The sequence below is a fragment of the Carassius auratus genome, chromosome 2 (assembly GCF_003368295.1).
Source record: "Carassius auratus strain Wakin chromosome 2, ASM336829v1, whole genome shotgun sequence".
NCBI classification, from domain to species: domain Eukaryota; kingdom Metazoa; phylum Chordata; class Actinopteri; order Cypriniformes; family Cyprinidae; genus Carassius; species Carassius auratus.
In genome coordinates this window covers 5,739,424-5,765,297 of record NC_039244.1, presented here as the reverse complement: position 1 = coordinate 5,765,297, position 25,874 = coordinate 5,739,424, and the positions used below count along the sequence as shown (strand labels likewise).

At 36.2% G+C, this 25,874-nt stretch overlaps 1 protein-coding gene across 1 annotated transcript in view; it reads right to left on the bottom strand.

Annotated features, from left to right (window-relative positions):
- Positions 1-5,622, bottom strand: part of LOC113113987 (guanine nucleotide-binding protein G(q) subunit alpha-like) — a 35,907-nt gene extending 30,285 nt beyond the window's left edge. Inside the window, exon 1 of the mRNA XM_026280641.1 lies at positions 4,670-5,622. Coding sequence (XP_026136426.1) covers positions 4,670-4,805 — 136 coding nt within the window. The 5' untranslated portion in view covers positions 4,806-5,622. The remainder of the gene's footprint in view (positions 1-4,669) is intronic.
- Positions 5,623-25,874: the final 20,252 nt, after the last annotated feature.

The window sequence follows — 25,874 nt, the reverse complement described above, 5'->3', positions numbered from 1 at the left end:
CTTTACCGTTTCAAACACCCATATGATAGCAATATATTCAATAATTGACAATCCATTCAATCTATTACAACATACTTGTCAATGCATTAAAAGTTACATGGGTGAAAGCATCTCTGTGGTTCACAGAACACACTGTAAACAATATGATTATATCATCAGGAGAAATTTCCATAACTGGAAGCATGTATGAGATTACACAGTGGTAAAGATCTCAAACTCAAACAGCAAGGTGCATCATATTTTTGAATGATTCTTGATTACATAATTAGGAATCTCTGAAGTTTCTTAAATGAGCAATCATGCTTAATTTTAATGGTTACACTACTAAGTAGTGGATATACATAGATGTTTTGTTGCTATACCAAACTTTTGAATGAGAATTTCTGAGGATATCCGATAGGGATGCACGATATTGGATTTTGGCCGATATTCGATATGCCGATATTTTCAAAATAATTTTGGCCGATACCGATATATATATATACCAATTTTTTTGCCTGATATATTTAAAATTTAATTTTACTGAAGAGAAACCCATGTATCTCTTCTGTACTGATTCTACCATAAATGTATTATTTTACAAATGTAGACAAGACATTCACACCTGAAAAACAGGTCTTGGTGCTGCTTAGGATGACGGCTCTTAAGATGTGTAATCATATTTGTAGTGTTGAAAGACTGTTGTTTTACGCCTCCTCGCATCACTTGTGCTTTACAAATATTGCAAATAGCAACTTTGTTATCTGTTTGACAGATCTCGAAATGCCTCCACACAGCTGACATGTTGTAAGTTTAAGTTTTTGGCACTCAAGCTACGTTCATGGTCGTCGCGCGCGCACACCCCCCCTATCGGTTTGGCTCATCGGCAGAAATATTCATATCGGCCGATGCCGATAATGGTCATTTTAAGCTTTTATCGGCCGATACCGATGTTGTGCCGATATTATCGTGCATCCCTAATATCCGAGAAGCTAACCTCTTAATAAACTCAATACAAACCTTTAAGATGCATGGATTGCAGGAAAATGGATTAGCATATTTTAACATTTCCAAATGTATTTATTAAAAACATAAGTCCTTGAGCATGGCATCATATCCTGTTTCCCATGTTCTTTGTGGGGCTAACTAACCTTTACAGTCAATTAAATCTCCAGAAGCAGGACTGAGCTGCTGTACTAGTAAGTTTGGTTAAAGGCCAAAAACACAAGACTATTTTGTTTTCAGAGGTCATACAGAAAATATGAGGCTTCTCTGTACATTTCGAAGAGACTGTAGATGGTTCGCACTCTGAAAAACTAGACAAAGTCTTTAACAAAAAGAATCAGTCATTTTATTAGAGAATAAATTATATTATCTGTACATTTTGAAATGATTTAATATCTCACATTGTGAATGACATAACATATCCAGATTTCTGTTCAAAGGGTCACAGCTACATAAAAACTCTGAGCTCTCAAACAATACACAGCACATTACTTGAGCGCTAGCCATAGACAGGAAGGAATTCATAAACTTTAATTTAAAATAACAAGGCATTTTTTGCAATGACATTAAAACAATTCATTATTGTTTTGAACCAGTCACCTCTGATGAGGAAATCAGCAATTACTATGTTTGTTCTGTTAATTTAAAACAATGCACCCAGTACTCTTGCTTTTCAATTTGCAGCCCACTGAAAGTAGGACACTGTCCTCCCAGTATGTTTCAGTGTGAATATGTGCAATGAAAGTCAATCGAAAATAGGACAAATACTACATTTAACTGAATTCAACAGTGAATCTGCATTACTTGTAACCCAAGCAAACTTTAAAGCTAAAAAGTGATGATAAAACAGGCATTGGAGTTACAAACTTGAATCGGATTTAAAACAGCCCTGACACTGCATTCATTAGTTCATGAATTCACTGGGAATCGAACCTATGACCTCAGTGTTGTTAGCGCCATGTTCTACTGTTGGAGTACAGGTAGATTACAGGTTTGATTCCCAGGGAATGTAAGAACTAAGACAAATGTTAAATAAATATTTTTTGCATTCAGTGCAGCTTTGGATAAAAGCATCTGACAAATACATAAATGTAGAGAAATGTTTTATTTAACTTTCAAAAGCGCAGCTACCATATGGATTTTATATACTATAATATACTAAACATTAACATATTATTCTGCTACAAAAGAATTAGTACCGGGCCATATAGCATAAAATAATAATAATAATAAATAAAAATAATACATATAAAAAGGGTGTGTGTATATATATATATATATATATATATATATATATATATATATATATACACACACCCTTTTTCAATCAAATAAACCAATATTTTGATTAAAGAGCTGCTGTAGTCAATTAAATGCACAATATTAAATTAAGTATGCCAAGACATACTAAACAGTGGCATGGCATGTAGTGCATATTAATTTTCACTAATTTAACAGAATGATATATGAACCAAAATATCACATAGGCAGCAATATTTACCATCAAACATTTTAGCACATGAATATCGCCACATAGAGACAATGCTCTCGTACATCCAAACCATAAGACAAGATCGCAGAATTTATGGCCAAAAATCATTGCATATACATTGTTAATATATCTGAAATATCACCCAGCCCTACTAATAGCCATATTTTGTCAAAGCTTAACTATCTAGACTAAGCTGTTTTTACAGAGTGAGATGCTGGTTAACACAAAGCAGCTATGGTATCAACAATGGAGCAAATATGTGTTAAAGCCTATTAAGGTCTTGGCTAATCCAGACTAACCAAGACTTATCCAGCGCTAGGCTGACAGTTTTAACTTATTTAGGATGGGCCATTAATAGGATGACTGAGCACCAACAAGCTGCTTTTTAATTCTTTCTTTGGTGGCACAGGGATAGCGAAAGGGACAGAACTTTTACTTATTAATTTTCTTATAGCGGTAAAGGTCAATCTTGTGTATTTTCACAGAGGTCACAGATCCACATAGGAGCAACTGTGTCTTTAGGATCTTTCACTGTTACAGAAATGCTCTGGTTTCAATCCAGAGATCAAGAACGCTTATGCAAAGCTCATGTTGCGTTGACAAGCTTGGGAGGTGACAACTTTAAATGAAAGGTAAAATAATCTTCCATACAGGTTCACCAAGTTTAAGTCAATTGACCCTTCCTTACACTCCGTTCCCAGCTTCACAGAACATCCCAGAGACCTCTTGGAAATTTCTCTGAACATCTTCAGTAAAACATGCTCATGAATGATACATTAACTTAATTTAAAAACCAAAGAAATTAAATAGATATCTTTGGTTTAAGTTTCTGCCCCTATAGAGGTGTATCTTCAGAAAAGAGCAAAAACATTTTACTGAAAGGAATTCTTATCAAGTTCTTTTCAATATGATGTTCTTTAAAGCTTCTCGGAGTTGGCAACCAAAACCAAGGTGGCCAGAGTTTATCGAGTTTCATTTGGACGTTATCTCAGCGTGATTTCACCAAAACTCACACTTCTGTCCATCTCTCCCTATCGGTCTTTGCCATCAGCTCATTGTTTCATCTTACTGTACTGTCCATTTTTAATACAAGCAGCTCAATTTGTGGTTTCAAGCGGAAAAACAGTCCTGACTAATAGGAAGTGAATGAAGGCTGTCCGTGTCAGATATCACTGCTTACTAATTTACTGAGTCATAGACAGCACAGCAACCAAACTTCACAGCTTGATAAAGCATCCAATTCTCCTTCCTTGGGAGTAACCAGAGTCCAGTGTGCAGAGCAATCACGCCCTCACAAGGCAATAACTGTCCACCATTTTGAGATAATTCAACCCAGGAATAATTGGTAAAAGTGCAGAGACGTCCCAGATTTGACAGGTGGCACAGGCTGACATAGCAATGCTCCCAAGATGAATTTGTTGATTGATGCTTCGCACTCAAAGATGATACTTAAAATACTTTTTATTTTCTCATTAACTTGTCAAGATTATCAAAGGAAAAATCATCTGCACCAAATAAAAAGCATTGATACTTCCTTTACTAAAGAAATAAACGCTCAACTCACAAACCTCAGCTGATTTACCTACGATTTGAATACTGTAATCCAAGAGGATTCATACAGTTACACAAACCACTGTCGTTTACGTTGCACTTAATGACACTTTGCAAAGCAACTCAGCTTTACATTGACGTTATTGTCATTCTCCATTGCTCATTTTCACACATTCCTCTCTAACTTAGCTCTATCAAACTGCATGCAACATGCATTATCATACATCAGACCACTGGTCAAAAACTGATAGCCAGCATACCACCATTTCGCTTTAAAGCAGACCTCTGGTATACACTTACGTGTACATGCATATACACCAAACAATGAGCATGCTGAGATTTGTGTCCTGTTGCATGCCAGGCCCTGTCCAGTATTCGGCCCGCATATGCTAACGCGCTAACGCCTTAGCATATTCGCTAACGTTGATAGCCTGTATACTATTCACTTGCATACAAAACATTATTACGATAATAAAAAATGATCATTAACCGCAAACACCTCAAACCTACTTTAGAAAACCGCCACCGCGATAAAACGGAGGTGGCGTGTTTAATACCACGACTCACCGCTGAAAACCACAGCGAAACCTGTCGACTAACTGTGTGTGTGTGTGTTTGTGAGTTTAACGACGGTTCTCGTACCTAGCAGGAGCAGCTTCAACTCCCGTCTCGCGTCGCGTTTGTCCCGACGCAGTTGCCTTTCGATTTCGGCGTTGATTCGTTTCGACTCCTTGGCCTCTTCGCTCAGGCAGCAGGCCATCATCGACTCTAAAGTCATCCCCACGGCTTTACTATACACAGCCCGGCCTCGTTTGGGCTTCAGAAACGCGAAAAATAAAAAAATAAATATATATCGCTCGGTTCGAGTGACCGATGGGAAGAAAGCGGGTAAAAAAATGAAATAATCCCCCAATCCTTCTCCTCTTGAGGAAAAATATTAAGAAGAAGAAATAAGAGGAGATGATCTGAAGGGGGTTAGAGAGTGAGAGTGGGGGAGGGGCCGAGGGGGCCTCGCGCGCGGCGTTCAGTCTTCCCGCGGTGAGCGCGAGCTTCTACCCCGCGTGCGGTGCTCGACAAAATAACGGAGGCAAGAGATGAAGAAAAAACCGGGAGGATGAGGAAGGGAGAGCAGCGTCGACGACAACGACGGCGAGGAGGAGGTCCAGGAGCCTTATCTCGCAAATTATTGAAAAATCCAGGGCAAACTATCCTCGCGTACGTGCGACACTCCCACAACAGATCCGCGGCGGCTCACCAGCAACACGGGTCCCGTTGAAAACGGGACAGATCGCACAGTCGCGACATCCACTTAACCTATGTCCCCCTTCTCCACCCCTTCAAATGAAGGAAAAACAGATCCCCCCTCAGGAAAGGAAGAATAGCTGTCCGATCGGGTGGATGAAGCGTTACTGCCTCACAACCAGCAACTGAACAATGTCAAAAACATTCCCTTTTGTGTCGTTTTATAACACGGGAGCGCTCAGTCACAACACTCGTAGAAAAATACAATTCCTGGAAGGGGGAAAAGCCAGTTGTCTTTAAAAATTGATAAACGTTATGCCACTTTTTTTTTTTTTTTTTTTTTTTTTTTTAGCAGATGACAGCAGCGTCTCCTCCTACATCAGCGGACGGAGCTGCGTGCGCGCACACTAGAGTGGTTCCACACGGCCACGGATGATTGACGGAGACAAGTCGGGAGTAAGTGAGAGAAGGCGGGAGCTGTGCGAGCTCGAGTTCTGGAGGCGGATAACCAGGAACTGTCAAGTTTGGTCGACGGCACAATCACACTGCCGGGGTGTGTCGCTCATTCTCAGGGAACAGTGTGCACTGACACAGCGCTATTACTTCCACATAAGTCTCGCGTTATAGAACACATTTCTGCATAAATCATGGATGGTTCGCACTTCAGATTAGATAAATATACTTTTTTAATGATGCCAAACGGGAAATTGTCAATACGATTTATAATAATAATAAAGAAACGAAATAATTATGATCTGCAAATCATTAAAGTACTTTATCCTACGAAGAAAATGTGAATAATGGTTATTAAAATTAAAATATGATTATACTATTATTATTATTATAATAATTATTATTATTATTATATCGTTTTTGTTGTGATTACTACAACTACTACTATTATTTTATTTTATCTGACTAGTTAACATAGCATGGAAAATGGCATGGAATTATATAATAATTTTTCTTCTTCTTCTTAATGTCCCTCACAAAACGATAATAATATAACCACCTTTATATACGAAGACAGGAATTAAAAGAGTAAGTTTTGAACATATTGTACATATAGGCTGTTAATAATTTAACGGTGCTGTAATTAAACGACACAATTGTTGAATTCTGCCTACATCTAGTGGACACATCTAGTATTGCATGTTTAATTTTAATTTAATTTTTTATTTTCTCAAGGGTCTCTAAACTCCGGCATAGTTGAGCTCCTGCCCTAATTAAACACACCTGAGGCAGCTGGTCAAGGTCTTACTAGGCACACTCGAAACTTCCCAGCAGGTGTGTTGAGGAAAGTTGGCGCTAAACTCCGCAGGACACCGGCCCTCCAGGACCGAGTTTAGAGACCCCCAATTTATATCAATGTCTAAATCAAGTCGCCTTGGTCTTGGTGGATGCTGTATGTTATGCAGACATTTATATTTAATTTTAAGATTCATGGAAATATATAAAGTGTAGCAGATAAGCAGAAAACCTACAGTGCTGTCATGTAAATCAATCAAATAATCTGACAAAAGGAGGATACCCAGTGTAATGACTATTATTTGTATGCTTAATCTGTTAAGAAAAGGAAAAAGACTTATTGTCTTGTCAAATATGAATTATATCAATCATGTAAATAGCAACATATATTTTCAATTGAAAACAACACAATTTGACAATAAATAAACAAATAAGGGCTAAGTAGTTTGCATCCCTGGATATTACAGTCTAACATTTGTTTTGTAAAAGTTGTCAAGTTGTTTAGGTATTCACATTACCCCACTAAACATTAAAGCCCATCTCAGTCATTTAAACACTTAGACCGCTGAGGCAGACCAGCCTAAAAATGCACAACGTTTTGTCAAATAAAAGAGACAGTTTGGCCATTTCTAATTATTTTACCCTCGGTGTCAATGGGGTACAGTGTTGGACTCAAGTGTTCTTCAAAATATATTTTTTTGTTTTGCAGAGACAAGAAATCCATACACTTCTGAAACGACATAAGGATGAGTAAATTATGAATTGTAATTTTTGAGTGACCTAATAATATTAGGCTACTTTAAACACCAATATAGTCAAAATATGGGAAAGACATAATAGTGTAGTTTGATATGATTGCTATTTCACAAATAAATAGAAGCTTTCTAGAGTACTTCTCAGAGTAAAGTACACTAGATCCCGACAGCAGAGGGCAGCAGATGTTTGTGAGCAATAATCTGATTATCCCATTGTTCACTTGTCTCTTCAAATAAAGAGGGCACTGTTCGATTATAAATGCTCTCAGACACTCACACTTATCCAACCATGTACAGATCTCAAGAACAATTGAATCTCTTGCACATACATCACATATTTCTTCATTGTGCAATTTTATTCTAATTGCTATCAGAACTGAAACTCACTTCACATAACATACTCTTCAGTTTTATTAGATGGCATTGCCAATTTCGTGTTTCCATGCTTCTTCCGGTCTCACTTTCTCTTTTCTCGTATTGCTCTAGATGCAATATGGGCCTCTCCACAGCTGTGAACCCGTAAAGACAAGCTGTGAGTAAGATGCATGGCCGCTGACAGCTTGAGAGAAGCTGCTTCATGTGGCAGCCACTGGCAGCTGAACAGCAAACACATTGCCAAAGCGTCCCTGTGCAGACCTTCGAGACTTTTGCCTGCCTTTGGGGGAAAAAAGTTCTTGACAGCTTCTAACTCATTTTATGGTCGTTCTGCAGAATATTTAATGAGACTGTTATATGTAACACTATTGATTATATAAATATTTAAGAGGGAAAAAAAATTCCACAATTTTCAACGAGCATGCAATTCCTCTACTAAGTATAAATGCAGAAAATAATCAGTTTCTTTTTTCTTTTCTGTGAATGCATGTAACTTTGATTCATTAGCCCCTTACAGATAATAAATTAGAAGAAATATAAGAAAATGATATAACAGTTTGCAATATCAAGCTGTTTTTGAACTGGAATCTAATGACAATCGGAATCCCTCTCAAAATTAGGTGGATAGAACTGAAAGCAGAACTGATTGTAGTTTTGATGTTTGATAGTGAAGGTCTTGCCCTGGATTTATGTGCTTTAAACTGGATCTTAGCTGGGAGCGGCCGAGATCACTTTATACCCGCCAGAGCTCTTCCAAGCCTCTGTTTCCAATAGCAACCGTATATGTGCAGCTCAGCGCAGCGACCAGAGAGTTCCACGGGGAACACAGAACTTTCTCTCGTCATCTGATTGCACAGCGGGAAGTTTGTGATCTTAGCACCCGGCCAGTAATGGAACGTGTTGAATGCCAGAACCCTGTACACAGAAATGAGAGCTCTGTCATCATTAACTCACGCTGTAGTTGCACTAAATGCATTTGCTGTGTGAAATTAATACAGGCATTCACTGAAAATCTTCCTCTCTGCTGCAGCTCTCAAATAGCTCATTCTAAATCCTGCACTTTTTCTGTACAATTTAAGGAATATAGGGTACAAAAGTTCTCTCTGGAGTGGTATCCTTTCAAAAGGCACTACGATGTACCATTAAGGTACTAGTATGTACACTTCGGGTGTAAAGAGGGTAAACGCTCTTCATTCTGAGAGTGTATTTTTGCTAGCTTTACAACCATAGTCTCTGTATTGTTGTTGCTCCTGTTGGGTTCAACAGCATTCAGGTTTAGAATGACATGAGGGTGAATAAATAATGTCATTTGAATTTTTTTATTTAACTTTTCATTCAAGGTTGCAATCTGTGCCAGACACCTCAGAGAATGGCTGCAATCATGTTTCTTTCCTCACTGTTTGCTCCACTCCACTGTCAATGTTAAAATCTCTTGCTTGTGTCTGCCATCCAGCTCTATACAAGGATTTGGAAAGCCAATGTGGACGCACACATTAATGGTTCAGGATTAGTGCTTCTCCTATAAAGGTCACATGATCATTTATGAGAAGGAGTGACCTGTGCAACCAAAATATTATTAAGATGTCAGTTCTGACTTCTAGCTATTGTACACTTTATTAGGGCATTTAACCCCGGCCCTTCCCCAGAAACGTCCCCCACAATTAATGCCAGTGACAGTGTCACAAAAATATATGCTAATTGAGACTTTCTTTATTGGTGTTAGGGCCTTATTATTTTAAGCAAAAGTAGGTGTTTCTATAGGGAAGTTATTGCCATGCAAAATCTTTTTCAGAAAAAAAAAAACGAATGAAAATGTAATATTATCAAACACTATATTTTATAAACACAGAAAAGACACTTTACAACAAATAATTTTTGGAAAACTGGAAACTGATGGCATAGCCTACAGTGCAAAACATTAGTCATTTATCATCCACGACTGTCCGAATTTAACATAACAAAACCGCATCTATGTCAGTCAGCTTGATACATTTAGCTTGGTGTCAGCATGGGCAAAACAACAGTATTTAAACAAAGTTGCAAAGCATAAAAACAAATGTACATGATCATAACTGATGTTGATTATGGGACCATAAGGAAATAAATACCTGTACACTATAAAAAGGGCACAAGAATAAGGATGGTGAGAGAGGTATGGTCTAGTTGTCACCAGTGCATTATCAGTATTTGACATTCAGTTTTTATGTATTGTGTGAATATTTGATTTTTTAATATTTTTATATTTTCTATGTATTGTGTGCATATTTGTATATTTGCATATTCTGCTACTTTAAGAATATGTTAAAAAACCTTCCAAACAAACCAGTCACTATCACACAGTTTCAGTATAGTAATGTTTTGCATCGTAATTATGAAGTTAAAATAACTCAATTTCCAGATTACTCTTTTTTTTTTTTTTTACATCAAATATAAAAACTGGAAGGTTATTTTTTTATTGTATTGTATTTATTTATTTATTCATTTTTTATTTTGGTGAGGCCAGTGAAAATATTTAGTAAACATAAAAATATTATAATTAATTTGTCCTGACAAAATTATCTATGAAAGTATAAAATATAGGGTGTTAGTCCTAACCTATATATATATATATATATATATATATATATATATATATATATATATATATATATATATATATATATATATATATACACACACACACACACACACACACAGTATACATGAGAGCATACAATGTAGAGTGTAAATATGTAGTTATATGAATATTAAAATGTAATTACTAAGGTTTTTAGGAAACTGATGTTACTAGAATGCAGTTTCTATAGTGGGCTGATCAATTGCTACCCTTAAATGAGCATTTTGCTAGGTTAAAACATTCATTGCCATCCGTTTTACGAATACTCCCAAGTGGTGCTGCAGGAAACGGCCACACAAATACCCAGAGTGCTCAGTGTCTTCTGTTCTCGATGTCAGGATCACAAAGAGAGTTCCCACATCAGGGACAGTGACTGCCACAAAGACCAGAACGCTTCTACTTTCATAACATAAATCACTTGACAGATACTATTTCATCTCTGTAGTTCTGCAGAAAACATGCATGCTTACAAACCACACTTTTCCTGACAGTGTTTTGACGAGTTTGCTGTTATCTATCACAGAGAGTGTGGGCTAGATGGGGTCTTGTGGTGAAGGAAAACAGTGGGGTATCTCTGGTATCAAACCCAAGTCTTTAATTAAAACCTCCTTCCTTCTACATCAGAGTCACAGATTGAAACTAACCAAGAGGCCCTTTGCAATTAAGATGCTCAGATCCAATTAAAAGAGTGATTAATTGGCAGGGAGGGAATTTAAATAGGAACGGCTGCAAACGAAGGCACAGCGGTCGGTCCTGAAACAGGTCTGCTGTCGGCGAGGATGAGAAATCAAGGAAATAATTGTCCAGCAACAGGAGGCTGAAAGGTTGGTTTAACTCTGAGCTATAAAGGACGAGCCCAATCATACTGTGCCAAGTCCACTAAAATAAATTATATTCTTCTAGACTTTAGACCAGGAAAAATCTCACAGCCTTTTAGGAAGAAACTCTAGCAGTTCTCAACAAAATCTTTCAAGAATAGATTATCTGAGCTATGCCACATTAATTTTATAGCTCTATACTTTTACTGTATGTCAAGTATTGTCTCATTCGTGTCTATTTTAAGAGAAAACATCCTACAAAGCTGATAGTTCAGCTGAGAACTACAATAAAGGCCCATTCACATCAAGGACATCAACTATAATGATAACGATTAAGGAACTATTAAGGTTTAATAATCATTCAAGTTATGTGAGAATAGTAAAGTCCACACCTCAAGTTAATAAATAATGACAGAAAGAAATTATATTGTTGGGATCACTTTCAAAACATTTGTTTATTTTTTTCCCAGTTGAAATCTCTGACAGCCAATCATAATCCTTCTTGCTTTAAAGAGCTCAAGTATTTGAAGATGGCAAAACTGCTACCCACGCTTATAATAAACAGAGTGTTATCATGCATTGATGTGGGTGCTAATTTAATTATCGTTATATCATTATCTTAATAGTTATCATTCTCTGTGTGAATGGGTCTCAAGTCTCCAGAGCTTCCTAAATCTATAAATTAGCATGTTTCTTGATTGTAAATTTGCATGAATTTAATACATAAATGAGAGAACTTATCTAGTCTACATAAATGACTTATGTTATGACCTACTCCTTTCATTCTTTTCTTTACCTTCAAAATCAAATCACTGACTCCACTCCAATAGTCGTAATGATGCTAGCTGTAGCAAACAAACAAGCATCATCGGTTATGTTAGAAATCAGGATGTGAAATATAATGTTAAAATTGTTTGCTGATTTTCCACACAGATATGTCAGATCTTCAAAATAGAAACACCATAATTACACAGCAATCTTGGCAAAGCAGCAGGAAGAGGGTGAATGAAAGAAAGTGGGAACTAAAGAACTTATACTCAAAAGAAAGAGAACAACTACCCACCTGAAGGCTGGCTAATACCTTTAAAATGCTATACTGCCTGTCCCACCCCCCCAACACTTTTATCACAGTGTCACCGGTTTTTTCCAGGAGATTTCTTCCTTGATCTATGATTGTTTTTTTCTTCACTTTAACTTTGACTTCAACTTTGTTTCCTTCAATAAGCAAAACTAAACAATTGTACTGATATGTCTGAAGTTGCATTTGTGTTTACTGTTATTTCTTAATGTACAATGGAATAGCCATGATTTTTTTGCACATGGTAACACATCCATATAAAACTGGGCGGCAGCTCATATAATTTGCATGGCTATTATAGTTAACTATAACTAAAACCATAAAAATACATTCTCATTATAATTTATTTTTAAATGTTTTTCAGTTAGTTGAAGTGAAGGCAGCATTTCTCATATTGCATGACTTGATGTACTAAAATAATGAAAACTGAAAATAAAAACTTATTATAATAATAATAATAAAACCACAAAATTATTCTGTGATAATAACATGACACTGATCATTTGGTTTAAAACTGTTTGAAAATATTTGGCATCATATTGAAATCTCAATATGGGATCTGCAAGAAATGGGACCCAAATGCAAAGGAGCAGACAATGGTATTTTGTTAATAAGACGTAGCCTAGAACAGCAGGGGGGATGAGGAGTGAAACAGTCCAAACTGAGCGACACAATACGAGCAGGAGGGATGACCACCGAGACAACCCGAGATAGCCCATTAAAAATAAATTAAAAATAAATACAATTCTGAATTGAAGAAGAAACTAAACTAGCCTAGAATGCACCAAATCAAAAACTAAAGCTAGTCAGGACTAGAGAAAATAAAACAGAAACAAGGATACAAAAATACTGGGTAAATAAATAAATCACTAGAACAAGATCAGAGGATAATTTCCAAACGAAGAACAAGAAAACACCACAACAAACCAGCAGAGCAACAAGGGAAAGGAGCACAATATAAAGGGGCAGAGCACGAGGAACAGGATTAGTAGTAGCCAAAAAAAAAAAAAAAAAAAAAAAAAAAAAAAAAAAATTGTATGGGTCAAAATTTTTCTTTTATGCCAAAAATCATTAGGATATGAATTAAGTAAAGATCATGTTCCATGAAGATATTTTGTTCATTTCCTACCGTAAGTATATCAAAACTTATTTTTGTTTAGTAATATACATTGCAAAGAACTTATTTTGGACAATTTTAAAGGAGATTTTCTCAGTATTTCGAAGTTGTATCTCAGCCAAATATTATCATATCCTAAAAAAAAAACACATCAATGGAACACTTATTTATTCAGCTTTCAATTTAAACAAAATTGACCATTATGACTGGTTTTGTGGTTCACGGTCACAATTTGAGATCTCTTCTGAAACTCCAAGTTTTTTTTTTCAGAAGAAAAAAAAAATATTTTGAAAGCTTGAAAATTAAAAAAAAATCTAAATTTGCGCTACATGGTAAACAACTGAGAAGTTAAAGTGAAAGTGAATGTTCTCTCCTGCAGGTGTTGTTGACAGGAGTGTGAGATTTTGAAGGTGATGTGATGAGCAGTGTCAAGCCCTGGGTGTTCAGGACTGCACCTCCAAAACACCTCGCTGTTCTCTGTCCACCTCCATACATCTCAAGACACTGTTATTCAAACAAGCTTTTAGTTGACTGGGCTTAAATTTACTTTGGACTTTTTATTTGTTTTAATTTTATTTGAATATTAATGTGGTTGTACCTTGTAAAGCACTTTGTGATTGTGAAAAGCGCTCTATAAATACACTTTACTTACTTACTTACTTATATACATCTCAAAATCTGGAGAGAAAAAAGCCTCAGCACCTGTTTGGATCTGAAGCTTTTTTTTTTTTTTGCAGGAACAGCAGTTAACTATTATGGTTGGTAATAACCTGTAAACGCTGAGCTTTTTTCACTGGCTGATTCCAGAGACTGAAAAGAAACTTTACAGCTGCCTTCCATCGTAAATAACCATTATACTGCAAATTACTCGGTGAGAGGTGTGAGTTTGAGAAATGTGATATATTTTGTTATTTTCCCTTCGTTCCCATCTCTCTGCAGCACACACTGAGTGCTGAAATTGAAAGTTGCCCCGGCGGCTGATACTAAAGCTAAAACTACTGCTGTTGACTCTCTTTTCTACCATACGTCTGTAAATGGGAACACAACAGCTGTGCTCTGTACGCTCTCAATGAATCAGTCGTGACTATAGTGGCATTTTGGAGTGGCCTTTGTTTCCATAATTGACTTCAGCACTGGAGAGCGGCGTCGCCTGCCGTCTCTGGTACTGGGTCAGTCTTAGATATTCAATGTACTATTGACCAACCAAAACTTATCAAAAGAGAGGAAATATTGATCACGTGCTTCTGCCTTACAGAGCCAAGTTCACCGCTTTTACCCAGTGCTATTCCTTTGTGAGGTGGCATTTAGGTGGATTGATCCCTCTGTAAGTCGACCATATGAGAAAGAGCCACATTATTGAGATGGTATTATATAAGAGAGTCCCATGAGCTGAAGAAATCCATCGCAAAGGTTTTAATCATGTGCAACATGTGCACTGACACACATCTAGAGACCCGGTACACGCGTGCCACATGTTCCAGCAGCACTGCTTGGGCTTCCTGCTGGTGTTCAGAGGGTTGGAAATGAGAAAGAGGTGAAGCAGACCACGATAAGGCTATCCGGTTGATCCGGGCTGTGTGGAAAGAGTGTGTTAACCGCAGAGGTTTCATTTGATCATGAAGTCCATTGCTGAGAGAAAGAAGTGTGCAGAAAGGTAACGAGAGTGGCCTGTATCAACTCACACTAAAGACCTTTCACACTTCTGGCAAATATTCTTGTTAAAGAATCATTTTAGAGCCAAAAAGCTAAGTTTTCTTGGCTTTATCAAGGACACCAAGAGCCATTTCAAGATGGCACAAAAGTCAGACTGAAACTGGGAAGAATAATTTGTGTGCTCCGATGCACAAAATCAGCCAGAAGGAGCCATAAACTTTATAAATGTGATTTGTTTCTGAAGTCCATGCTTCATCATCAACTGAATAATGGAAGATGAGGGGATTTTTTTTTTTGTAGCATGTTCAATTTGCAATGTGAAATTGATGTTGTAAGATATTCTGTACAATTCCAATCTTGCATCGCACACAACATGCATAATATCAATACACTGAACCAAACCAATTGATTCCATATGAAAGTACAATCATACTAAAACACCTTTAAGTGTTATCTGCTCATCTTGAGGTTTGGCTCTGCATGATGTCATTGCAGTCAACACTGTGTAGCGACCCTGTGAATTGAACACAGCAATCAGTTTTTTCAATTCTATTTGGTCCTGTTTTATGGACAAGAAATTACACACTTCACATTTAAATGGCCACCACCAAGGGAGAAAATTGGATTCTAAAGAGAAATCTTGAGAGGAAATACAATTTTAATTCTTATTATAATCTATTGACCTGTTAAATGACTACGGAGTTCTTCTTGACATTATGTGAATGTGATGAAACCAGCGCCAAGCACCACTCAACATTTAAAAAATGGCTACATGACATCATAAAACAGCTCATCAGTGTCATAGACAAGGACATCAGAATGAAACATGGTTAACTGTTATATGTACATCAGAGTGTCATTTCCTCATCCACTGCAAGTTTTAATTAACAGATCATACAAACCGTCTGAGAATTATGATTAAAAATGGCAATAAAAAAACTTTTATATCATAAATATTATATCAGAAATTATGGGAGAAAAGCCAAACTGATAAAACTAATGCTGATGGGTGGTGAAACACATAAAAGGACTGAGATCTCTTTAATATCTCAGTTGTTTCTCCCAGACAGAATGAGATTAAATGAAGAGACTCTTGCTCACATCTCCTGCTTCTCAGATGTTTCTCCTGACAGTGTTTCAAAGTCTCTCAACATCTCAAACTGAGCTCACCCATACCAAGATGCAAATACTGCAAAGATTCAGAGATGAACACAAAAATTTCTCATCAAATAATTTAATGTTATCCACAATATTTTAAATTTGTTTCTGTTTCTCCAGACATTTTAGGCATTTTAGAAAAAAAAAAGAATTTAAACCTTACATGAAACCTCCATTGCATTGCAATTTAATAAAATAAACAAAAACATTCCCTTTTAATATCCCTTTTCTTTTTTATCTATATATAGTTTCTGGGTAATTATTTTATAAAATCTTTTTTTCTTGTTGCTGATCAGACTCAGACTGGTTTATGTGAGGCATCTATGAGCTATATATTTTCATTATTAGTATTGAGATATTTTACATGCAAACAGTGGCCAATTAGAGTGGGTATGAACTGGAGAGACGAGCCCCCCACTGAGGAAGTCTCTTAGCGCTCACTTGCTGCAGGGATGCGACAGCAATAAAGCCAAAAGAATCCATGCATCTGAACTCCAGAGAGGGGTCTTGAAAGCAAGGGATTAGCTTTCTGCACCGAGACGCTTTCATCATTTGTACATGCACAAGTTTAATGATGAATCTGAATGTACATTAGAAGACTAACGAAGACCATTTAAAGCTGCACTGTGACTCATGTGCTTTACAATAAGACAATGCATGCAGAATTTAAGCCATGTAGATGGAGACCAGTGCTGAAAAGCCTTCCATGATCAATGCATTTACAGTAGCCAAGGTGACATTTATCACTGCATTTCTGGACAATGCATTTCTTTTTCATTTTACATAACACATTAAATTAGTTACTTTTTAAAACTTGGTGTTAGCTAGCAGTGAATAGGTTAAAAAAAAAAGTGAAAGAAAGAGATCCCATCATAAAATACTATTTTTACAGTATTAAAACCATCTTAAACCAGTTTTAGGTGTTTCGTAGTTTGGGCTAGTTTAATGATTAAGAGAGGTTTTGACACTAACTAAACCACCTTAAACCAGCTAAGACCAGTCAGTATGGAACTGTAGTAATGCTTAGCAGAAACTAGGGTTTCCATGGTAAATTCTGTGTAACCATGGTTAATGTTATGGTAGCAAAAAGACTGACAAAGATGTGTGATAGAGCTGCAATTTTATCTTTCTTAATTACTTGCATCACCGATATTATAAAAACGTTTCTTATTCTCAGTATGTGTCTTGTTATACTGTTTTTTCTTTAGCAAATAACATTATGAACCACACATTCGGCGACAGGGGATCTGATTTAAAAAGCAACACTAAAATCAATGGCCAGAAGCTACAATTAGCCTTAAGAAAACATTAATTTCATTGAAGGGAAGCGTGTGGATGCTGAGTTATTGTCTCCGTGGGTCTGACTGCTGTTATTGCACCCGGGCACCTCTCTCTGTTTCATTTCCACATCACAGCTGGTGTCTGTTTCACACCTGTCAGAGCAATTAAAGCACGCACACATCTACCTCGCTATCTGAAAGAAGACGTAGCTTTGACTTCTGTTGTTCTTGTGTAAAGCAACTTATAATGACCAGAAACGAAGCGTGCCCTCTGAACAAGCATGGACTGTCCTGCACGCTCTCCTCACACTGGAATAAAAATGTTATGGTACATTTGCAAATGCAACTTCTGGAGCTGTTTGCCAAGTTTTATGACTCCTAATTGTCCTTTTTTATTTGACATATCTTGGACAAACTACATCCTAAAGTCTAGTTTTATATTGCTCATTAGTGCAGTAATGAATTCTCTCAGTAACTCTCTAGTGCACAAGTTGCATGAAGATTTCGATTTCTCACACATTCATTTATGTCCCAGCTCAAAAGCCGAGATCGTAAAGTGGAGTTGGAAATCATTTTTATCCTTTGAAAAAAACATCAACAGTTACACACCTCCCATAAGTTGCTGTGATATCTCAAATCTGACTGGCCTTTTTGCTCTTTATTTACTGTGAGTTTAAGAGAGAAAAGAGTTTTATTATGGCTGTATGAGAAGTCTGTCAATATCGAGCAGGTCGTTTCGGGTCATTGCTCACGTTTTCACATGCACACATATTTCCATTAATTTGTCATTTGAAAAAATATCACCTCTCCACAATATCTCTTGAGCACATGGGGTTTGGTTGGTTATGATATTTTTTTTTGAAGAAGGTATCAGACTATTTCACCTGTTTCCGAGAGGTTGCGTTTCAAAATGAATCCAAACAGAGAGTTTAATTGAATAAGTGAACCTCAGGTTTGTTTGGGTGTCTAGTCTAAGTCTGATTGCTTGCTGAGGCAACCATCACTTTTTTGTTATTTTCAACATCATTTTCAAATTTTCTACAGTGTTGTAACTATGGCATTTTGGCAAATACTGTTGTTACCATGGTAATATTTTGTACCATTAGAGATGGAAGAATTGTACAGTAAGACAATAAACAGAATGGAAAAAGAGAGAATGAAAGTGAGAGAAAAAGAAAAAGAATTGAGAACAACAACATGTGAAACGTGTGGGCGACGCGATTCATCCTCTTTAATGCCTACAAGATCTATTTTGATGCCTACTGATGACAGCAAATGTGTCTAAGAAACCCCATCTGTCTTTATCATTACAAGATGACCATAAATACAACCACTGACTGACCAACACGGGGACAGAGAAAGGACCAGAAACTTATTCAGTTAACTTACAAATGAAGATCTAATTAAAAAAATCTAATTAATGATTTGAGGAGTACATTCTGCTTGAATAATGAATTAATTTATCAAAATATAACCCTATGAAGCCTGCTGTATCATATATGCACACATTTCTAAGGCCTCAGCATGGTAAAAACTTACTGGACTGAAGAAACTTAACTACGTTTTTTTTAGAAAAATAATATTAAAATGTATCAGATATGATCTATTAGGTTTTTGAAAGACGTTTATTTCTTCATCTCTCAATCATAACTGTGTTGCATTGCATTATTTGCTTTGTAAGCCATAAAAAGCTATATAGCCAAATAAATATCACCAAATTGCATATTGTTGCTCATTTTTCCTCAATTATGAGCTCCACATGCTCCTGTATCATACTATGATCCACAAAAGCCTGCATCAAATATGACTCAACAAAAGACATACAGTATATATATTTTTTTTATTTTTATTTTTAGATTTGACTAAAGGTTCAATAACCTGTTTCATTTCAAAAACAGATTTTTCTGGCTATATTATTTCATATCCATCTTTACAGGGTTTATACTTGTTTTCCAAGTCACACATTATCTATTACTATTATGCTGTTGCTTGTTTTTATGAATATAGGGATTTAAAAACACCCTAAACCTGTTGTAAATACAAAACATGATGTCTGAATCAGCTCAGCTCAAGTTTTGCTTCTCATCCATCACGTTGTATAAAAAATGCAACAAGCAATGCATCTCTTCAAAGCAATGCAAAAGTGCTAATCAACCTATGAAGGTAAAGTATGCCAGTCTAAACTGATCTCAAAGCATTGAACATAGGTTGCATAAGGGCTCCGTGTAAAGAAAACAGCATAAATGCTTTGGTAAGCTGAAGTGCCTTTTTTTGCGCTCATGCTGTCACCTCGATGACAAGAAGAGCAATTCCCAGAACAGTGAATTAGGAGATCATCATCTTCTAAATTTTCCAGCTCAGTGGGCAGTCACTTGTGGTGTGTGAGGGGGTGTCGCTCCTCAATTACACAAATAATAGGACTGTTTCTCATGCTGATCACACTGAACGTGAAACCCCTGGACTTCTGAATCAGAATCGTGTGATGCCAGACTCAGAAACCCCACTCACACCTTCAAGCTTCAGTGGTTTTCCTGCTGATTAAGTTCATTTTTATCTGGATTTTCTTTCTTTCTTTCTTTCTTTCTTTCTTTCTTTCTTTCTTTCTTTCTTTCTTTCACAAGTGTGTGAAAGTATTTTAGTAAATAAGGCAGCATTTTAGTGGCATAATATTTTTAGAATAAAGTCCAAATTAAAGTTGTTATATTGTGTGAATGAAGTTCATTAATGTGAAAATTCCACCTACTCTGTTTTATTGACGATTTTTTTTAAAAAACTTATTTATCAATTACATGAGACATTAATTTTATTAAGTTTTTCAACATATCTTCTGATGTTCATTCATGTCATCTTGTGCTGTGACTAGAAGAAAAGAGGAAAATACGATTGATTCACATGTCGCCTGAATTGAGGTGAATGCAGTGATCCCACACCACATTAAAGAGCAGAAAAATTAATTATTGATTGTATTTTGTGATAAAAGTTACAGAATTACAGACAATTTGTATAACATTAACATACAAGTAACAAAATGCTTATTGTGCTTTGCCCAGCTGTTTTCATTAATTTTATGGTAATTATTCCTAAGTCAACAATGCATCAGTGTCAGTATCATATAATCTCAAGATAAGCATGCTCAACCGATCACATCAGGTGGCCACAGCTCTCCACATTCTCCAGTCATTTCACTCATTTCGGTTAGCTGTGGATTATGAGCACGCACAATAATAAAAGATGCTATGAGTGATAGACATTTTCTCCAATTACTGTCCAGAGGTGAATGAGCAGTGAATGTGTGGAAGGGTGTGAGGTCAGTTCTAGAGCTCTGACGTTAATCACCTGTTCTGCGTCTGATATGAGTCGATGGTGTTGTCTAGTAATGGCTGATTCGACCTGCTGTAAAGTCCACTGGTTGGGGAAGCTCTCAGACTAAGAAATAAGTCACTTTCCTGCTGGTGAGGTATCACTAGGCCTTCCTAATTGCACCCAAACGAACAAACATTAAAGCTTCGGACAGGTCCAGTATGTCTGTGTGCTGACAGAGCTGCCCTCCCGATACTCTTTCTCTTTTACCTCCAATCTGCATTTCATTCTCTCAATCCTCCTCTGATCTCCCCGTCCACCTGTCCTCTTCTTTCCGTACAGCTTGTCTGATGTGCAGATGTTTCATGGTTCTGTTCCACTGTTTCGAGACGTGCCGTGACTGGTCAAGCTGCCTGAAACTGAGCTTAATTGACAGCCTTCTCCTTGTTCTGAATTCAATTAGCAGCAGAGAACCAAAACCAGCATCACGCACATACTACACCTGGCAGTTTGTATGAATGAAGAACGTTTTGGAGAACTGGAGACACAAATACAACTAGAGATAACTGTAATTGGTTTGGCCAATAGATATTCTTACTTATTGGGTTTGTGAATAAATGGCCCCTTTTTCTGGGCCATTTGCATGCTTTTTTTTATTTTTTATAAACAGCCACCATTCTCAAGTGAAAATTTGGAGATTACCCATTTACTATTAGACAAAGACAGAAACAAAGATGATACATTTACAATGTGTACAATAATTACTATCATTATTATATGGTTTTATATGTTTATATTACCCAGTCCATTTCATTAGTGATTCCTTTTCTCTGCAAACACATGGATCAGTAATTTAGGGGATTCATCTCTGCATTTTCCGGACCCATATATGTACAAGGACTCAATTTACCTTCTTGAGCAGAACAGAATCCATTTCCACACGTCCTCATTTGGTGCGGGGCAGTAAACTGCAATGAAATCAGCATGAGCACTCAGAACAATGCAGTTCAATTAGTTGCTTGTTTGTGTTCAGCACTCTCTTGCTTATTAATTCACTCATTTTTCCACATCTCATCTCAATCTCTAAATGAAAATATTTACCAAGACAGTAAAATCGATGGCGATGATGACTCCATAAAATGAACGCCTGGAGGGGATGGGTGCCAATATCTGAACGGAAATTGGAAAATGGATCATCCTCCATCTGTTTGGTTCTCTTATTGACAATAGGGCAGAAAATCATGGAGAGAAAGAGCATCTCATGGTCCACCGTTATTCACCAATGACAGCATCCATTTCTCAGCTCAAGACTGAAATGGAATACAGAATGAAAGAGAAATATCCAAATAAATCTAAACTATTTCTCCTAGTTATGAGATTAAATGCAGAGAAAGTGTAGACTTTGGAATAAGAATAAGACAAAATATGAGAAGTAATAAAATTTACAATTTGCTCATTTATATCTCTTTTGATTTCAGAAAACACATCTGTGTCTACAATTTTCAAATTATGACTAAATTGTCATTTTAGGCCTTCACATTTTTCCCAAGAATTCCTCTGAATTGAGTTGAAATAGCATCAGAATGACGTTTCCTTGAGTGTGTAACAAAAACAACATTAACATGCAAGGTATGAGTTAACTAGTTAACAAAAATAATCTATTACCACTGACTGTGCGCATCACTAGTATTCTAATTAAATGTTAATGCTTTGGCTATTTATGTAGAGCTGTAAGATCATCCTGACCGGCCTGCGTCCTAATGTTCACGTTTCGCTCTTGGCAGCACATCTCGACTCATTAGGCTGGAAGCCACAGGTAAACGCATTCTCATTAGCCTCTTTTCTAGCTCACTAACATAACTAATGAACCCAACAAACATCAGAAGAACCATATTCGTCTGAATGAGACATTTTTTACTTTGCTGGTTATTTTTACATGCAGTGTGTGCTGACATTGCCTAGAACAGAAGATTTGGATGCTCTCAAGTATGGTACATACGTAAGCACTTCATTAACAGGACTGTTTGTTTGGAGGACAGCCTGTTCTCTCATGGTTAACTTGAAATGGTTGTTTCAGACTTCATAAGAACGGTTGTATTATCGCTAGTCTTCAAATATACCAAATGAGCAGTGGTGCCATCCGAAGAAGCAATGATTAAACTAAGCATGTAACGTATCGGACTGTTTCAAAATGAGCCAATGTTAAAATAAATAAATAAATAAATGCTGTTAACTGTTATGTCCAAGATGCAAGTGATTTTATTTCTCCAGTAGAAAAGTAAAGATGACTGTTTCAGCTGAAACCGTGGAGGAGCACAAAATTAATACCAAAGGTTCTTATGAAGCGAAATGATCAGTCTGTGCAAGAAACTGAACATTATTTACAACATTATTTCCTGTAATAATCAAGTGACATCTGGTTCGTAAAATAATAAATCTTTTTAACCATTTTTTTTTTTTTTTTGAACCAGTTCACCAAATCGGACTGAACCATTTGAAACATTTCACAGCTCGTGAAGCAAAGCAAAGTTACCCAATCACAACTCAATGTTGGGTGTGCCTGAGAGTCACTCCGACTCAAAATGAGTGAAAATCCCAGCGTATATGATCCTATGATACTGGTTTTATCAAACTCATTCAGTGCTCCAGTTCCTTCAACAGTCACTAAACTGAACCGAGCACTTGAATGAAGCAGCGAAATGAACGCTTTTATTATTTCTGTGCTAGTTTATTCACTTTATATGCTTTAGGCATGTGAAAAGTCCACATTTCACATGCTTATTGGGTGCTTAATAATATAATTTTGTATATGTTACAGGATTGTGAGATTACATAAATGAACTAGTAAATTTAACCAGTTCATTGAAACATACTGTCAACCATTTAGCGGAAAACAGGTAATAATGATATAAATGATGTTCGGTTTCTTGCACAGACCGATCGTTTCACTTCATAAAACCTCAATATATCATCAGGAGCCACAGGTATTAATTTTTCCTTGATATGCTTTTTATTCTCAATAACAGGCAGCCGCTGACTTGCATTTTATTTATCACCAAGGACCACGGTTTCAGCTAAAACATTGTTACTCTTCTACTGAAGAAAAAAAAATCACCTATATCGTGGATGGCCTGAGGGTGTCAAGTCAAGTTTATTGTCAATTCTTCCACATGTACAGCACATACATATAGAGATTTGAGTATTGCATTACTCTCAGACTCATGGTGCAAAAAAAAAAAAAAAAAAAAAAAAAAACCTATTCAAATAAGGGCATTTAATAAAAAAATTAAAAATAAAATAAAATGAAGTAAAGCAGCATAAGGCACATGGCAGATAGAGTGCAAAGCAGTGAAGTAAACAAACAGTGCAGATATAATGATTGTAGTGCAAAACTGACACAAATAGCAAATCATGAAACAAATCTGTATGATGCACTCTCAGCTGGTTTTGCATAATTTCCTATCTACAAACTCACTGCAGCTTCTCTGACTGAATAAAACACTCTAAAATCAAAGATTTGTCAAGCAAAAAAAATCAAGCATGAATACCAAAGTGGTACGGGGAAAAAATCATTTGACCTCACCCGCACACCACAGGGTTCAGATGACCTCTGACCTTAAATATTGTTTCCTGCCAAAAGAAAGTTAGAAAAGTTTACTCCACTGTTCAGCTGCTAACAAATAGTCCTACTGACTGACCTGATTAATACTGCATCAAGCTATTTATAAATATTCATGCTGTTATTTAAACTGTGGCGTGTTATGTACATGTTTTGCTTTGTTTTCAGTGTTTGGGTGCAAGTCAAACTCTGGCTCAGCTGGCAACTCAAACAGCTGCAAAGAGAGATTCGATGGGAAATGGCCTGACATTGTTCACAAAGTGATTATTAATAAAGCTGAAGCCATTTCTTGCCAAATAAAATGACTAAACAATATAATATTCCAAAGCTTTATCAGCTTAGTTGGCCACTGAAGCTTAGGTTTTTTTGCACTTTGCATTGGTGTTTCTTCAACTAGAAACACTTTGATTTTTTAGATTATTAATAATATTAATATGCACAAAATAAATACAGCCAAATTTTAGTAGACACATATTAGTAGTAAGATTGTTAAAGTGTGCTTTGAAAGTACATAGTTTAAGAAACACCTACATACAGTGTGTGACCTTCTTGAGCTGTTTGTGAACCTTTCACATTTTTGGTCACTTTTACCTGTTTACTTGCTGCACATGACACCATATGTCACTCACATCTGGCATGGACATTTTCTTACTTCTGCAGAAACAAGGAACACTTAATAAGTACACTATAGGCTAATTAATCGTGTTTGACGTTTCCACATTTTGCACCAAACGCCCACTCACATTTCATTCATCAAAAATATAATTTGGCTTTTACACTGAATGTTCTGTATCGTGATTTACCACCAGCAGCTTTGTTACAGACAGAACACTTACTGTAATGGGATGGACAGGTCTCCCTTTCTCTGGAGAGTGAGAGAAAGTGAGACAGCTTTAATCTGAGATGTTTAACCCGCAGGTCTAGAGTTCAGAAAGCATAAGATTTTGTAGTCAGATCTTGATTTTATATAAAACACAGACATGCCATCTGCATCAGTTTAATGATTAGAACTGCTGCTGTAAACTGCTTTAATTGTCAACAACTAAATCAAGCATAAAGAAATTCATTGCTCGAAATTAAAGAAACATTAACTGAAATAAAAGAATAAAAAATCATTGTATTTCAGCTAGCTAACTAAATATACTAAAACCGAAAACTATTTATTTACTATTTATAAAAACGAATAAAAATCACAAAAACCAGACAAAATCACTAAAACTCAAACAAAATCAAAATAGTAACAAAACTAAGAATCAATGATTCTAAAATTCTTCTCAGCTCAGATCTTGCAAAAAAAAAAAAAAAAAAAAATTAGGCATACAATGTAAATTTATAGATTTTCAAAAATATATTTTATCATTCAAATCTATTATTAAGATTTTCTATCATAAGGCTTTGTGTCTCAAAAATTCATTTGCAAAATATGCTTGTTTTTCTAGCAGCAGTCCATTTTTTCAAGTTGCATTGATTAAAAAAATATATTTTACAATTAAAATCTATAAATGTATTTTACTTCAGCTAGTAGTCAAGGCAATATTTCTCATTTTAAGTAAAATAACTCAATCTAAATAAACTAAAACTAAAATG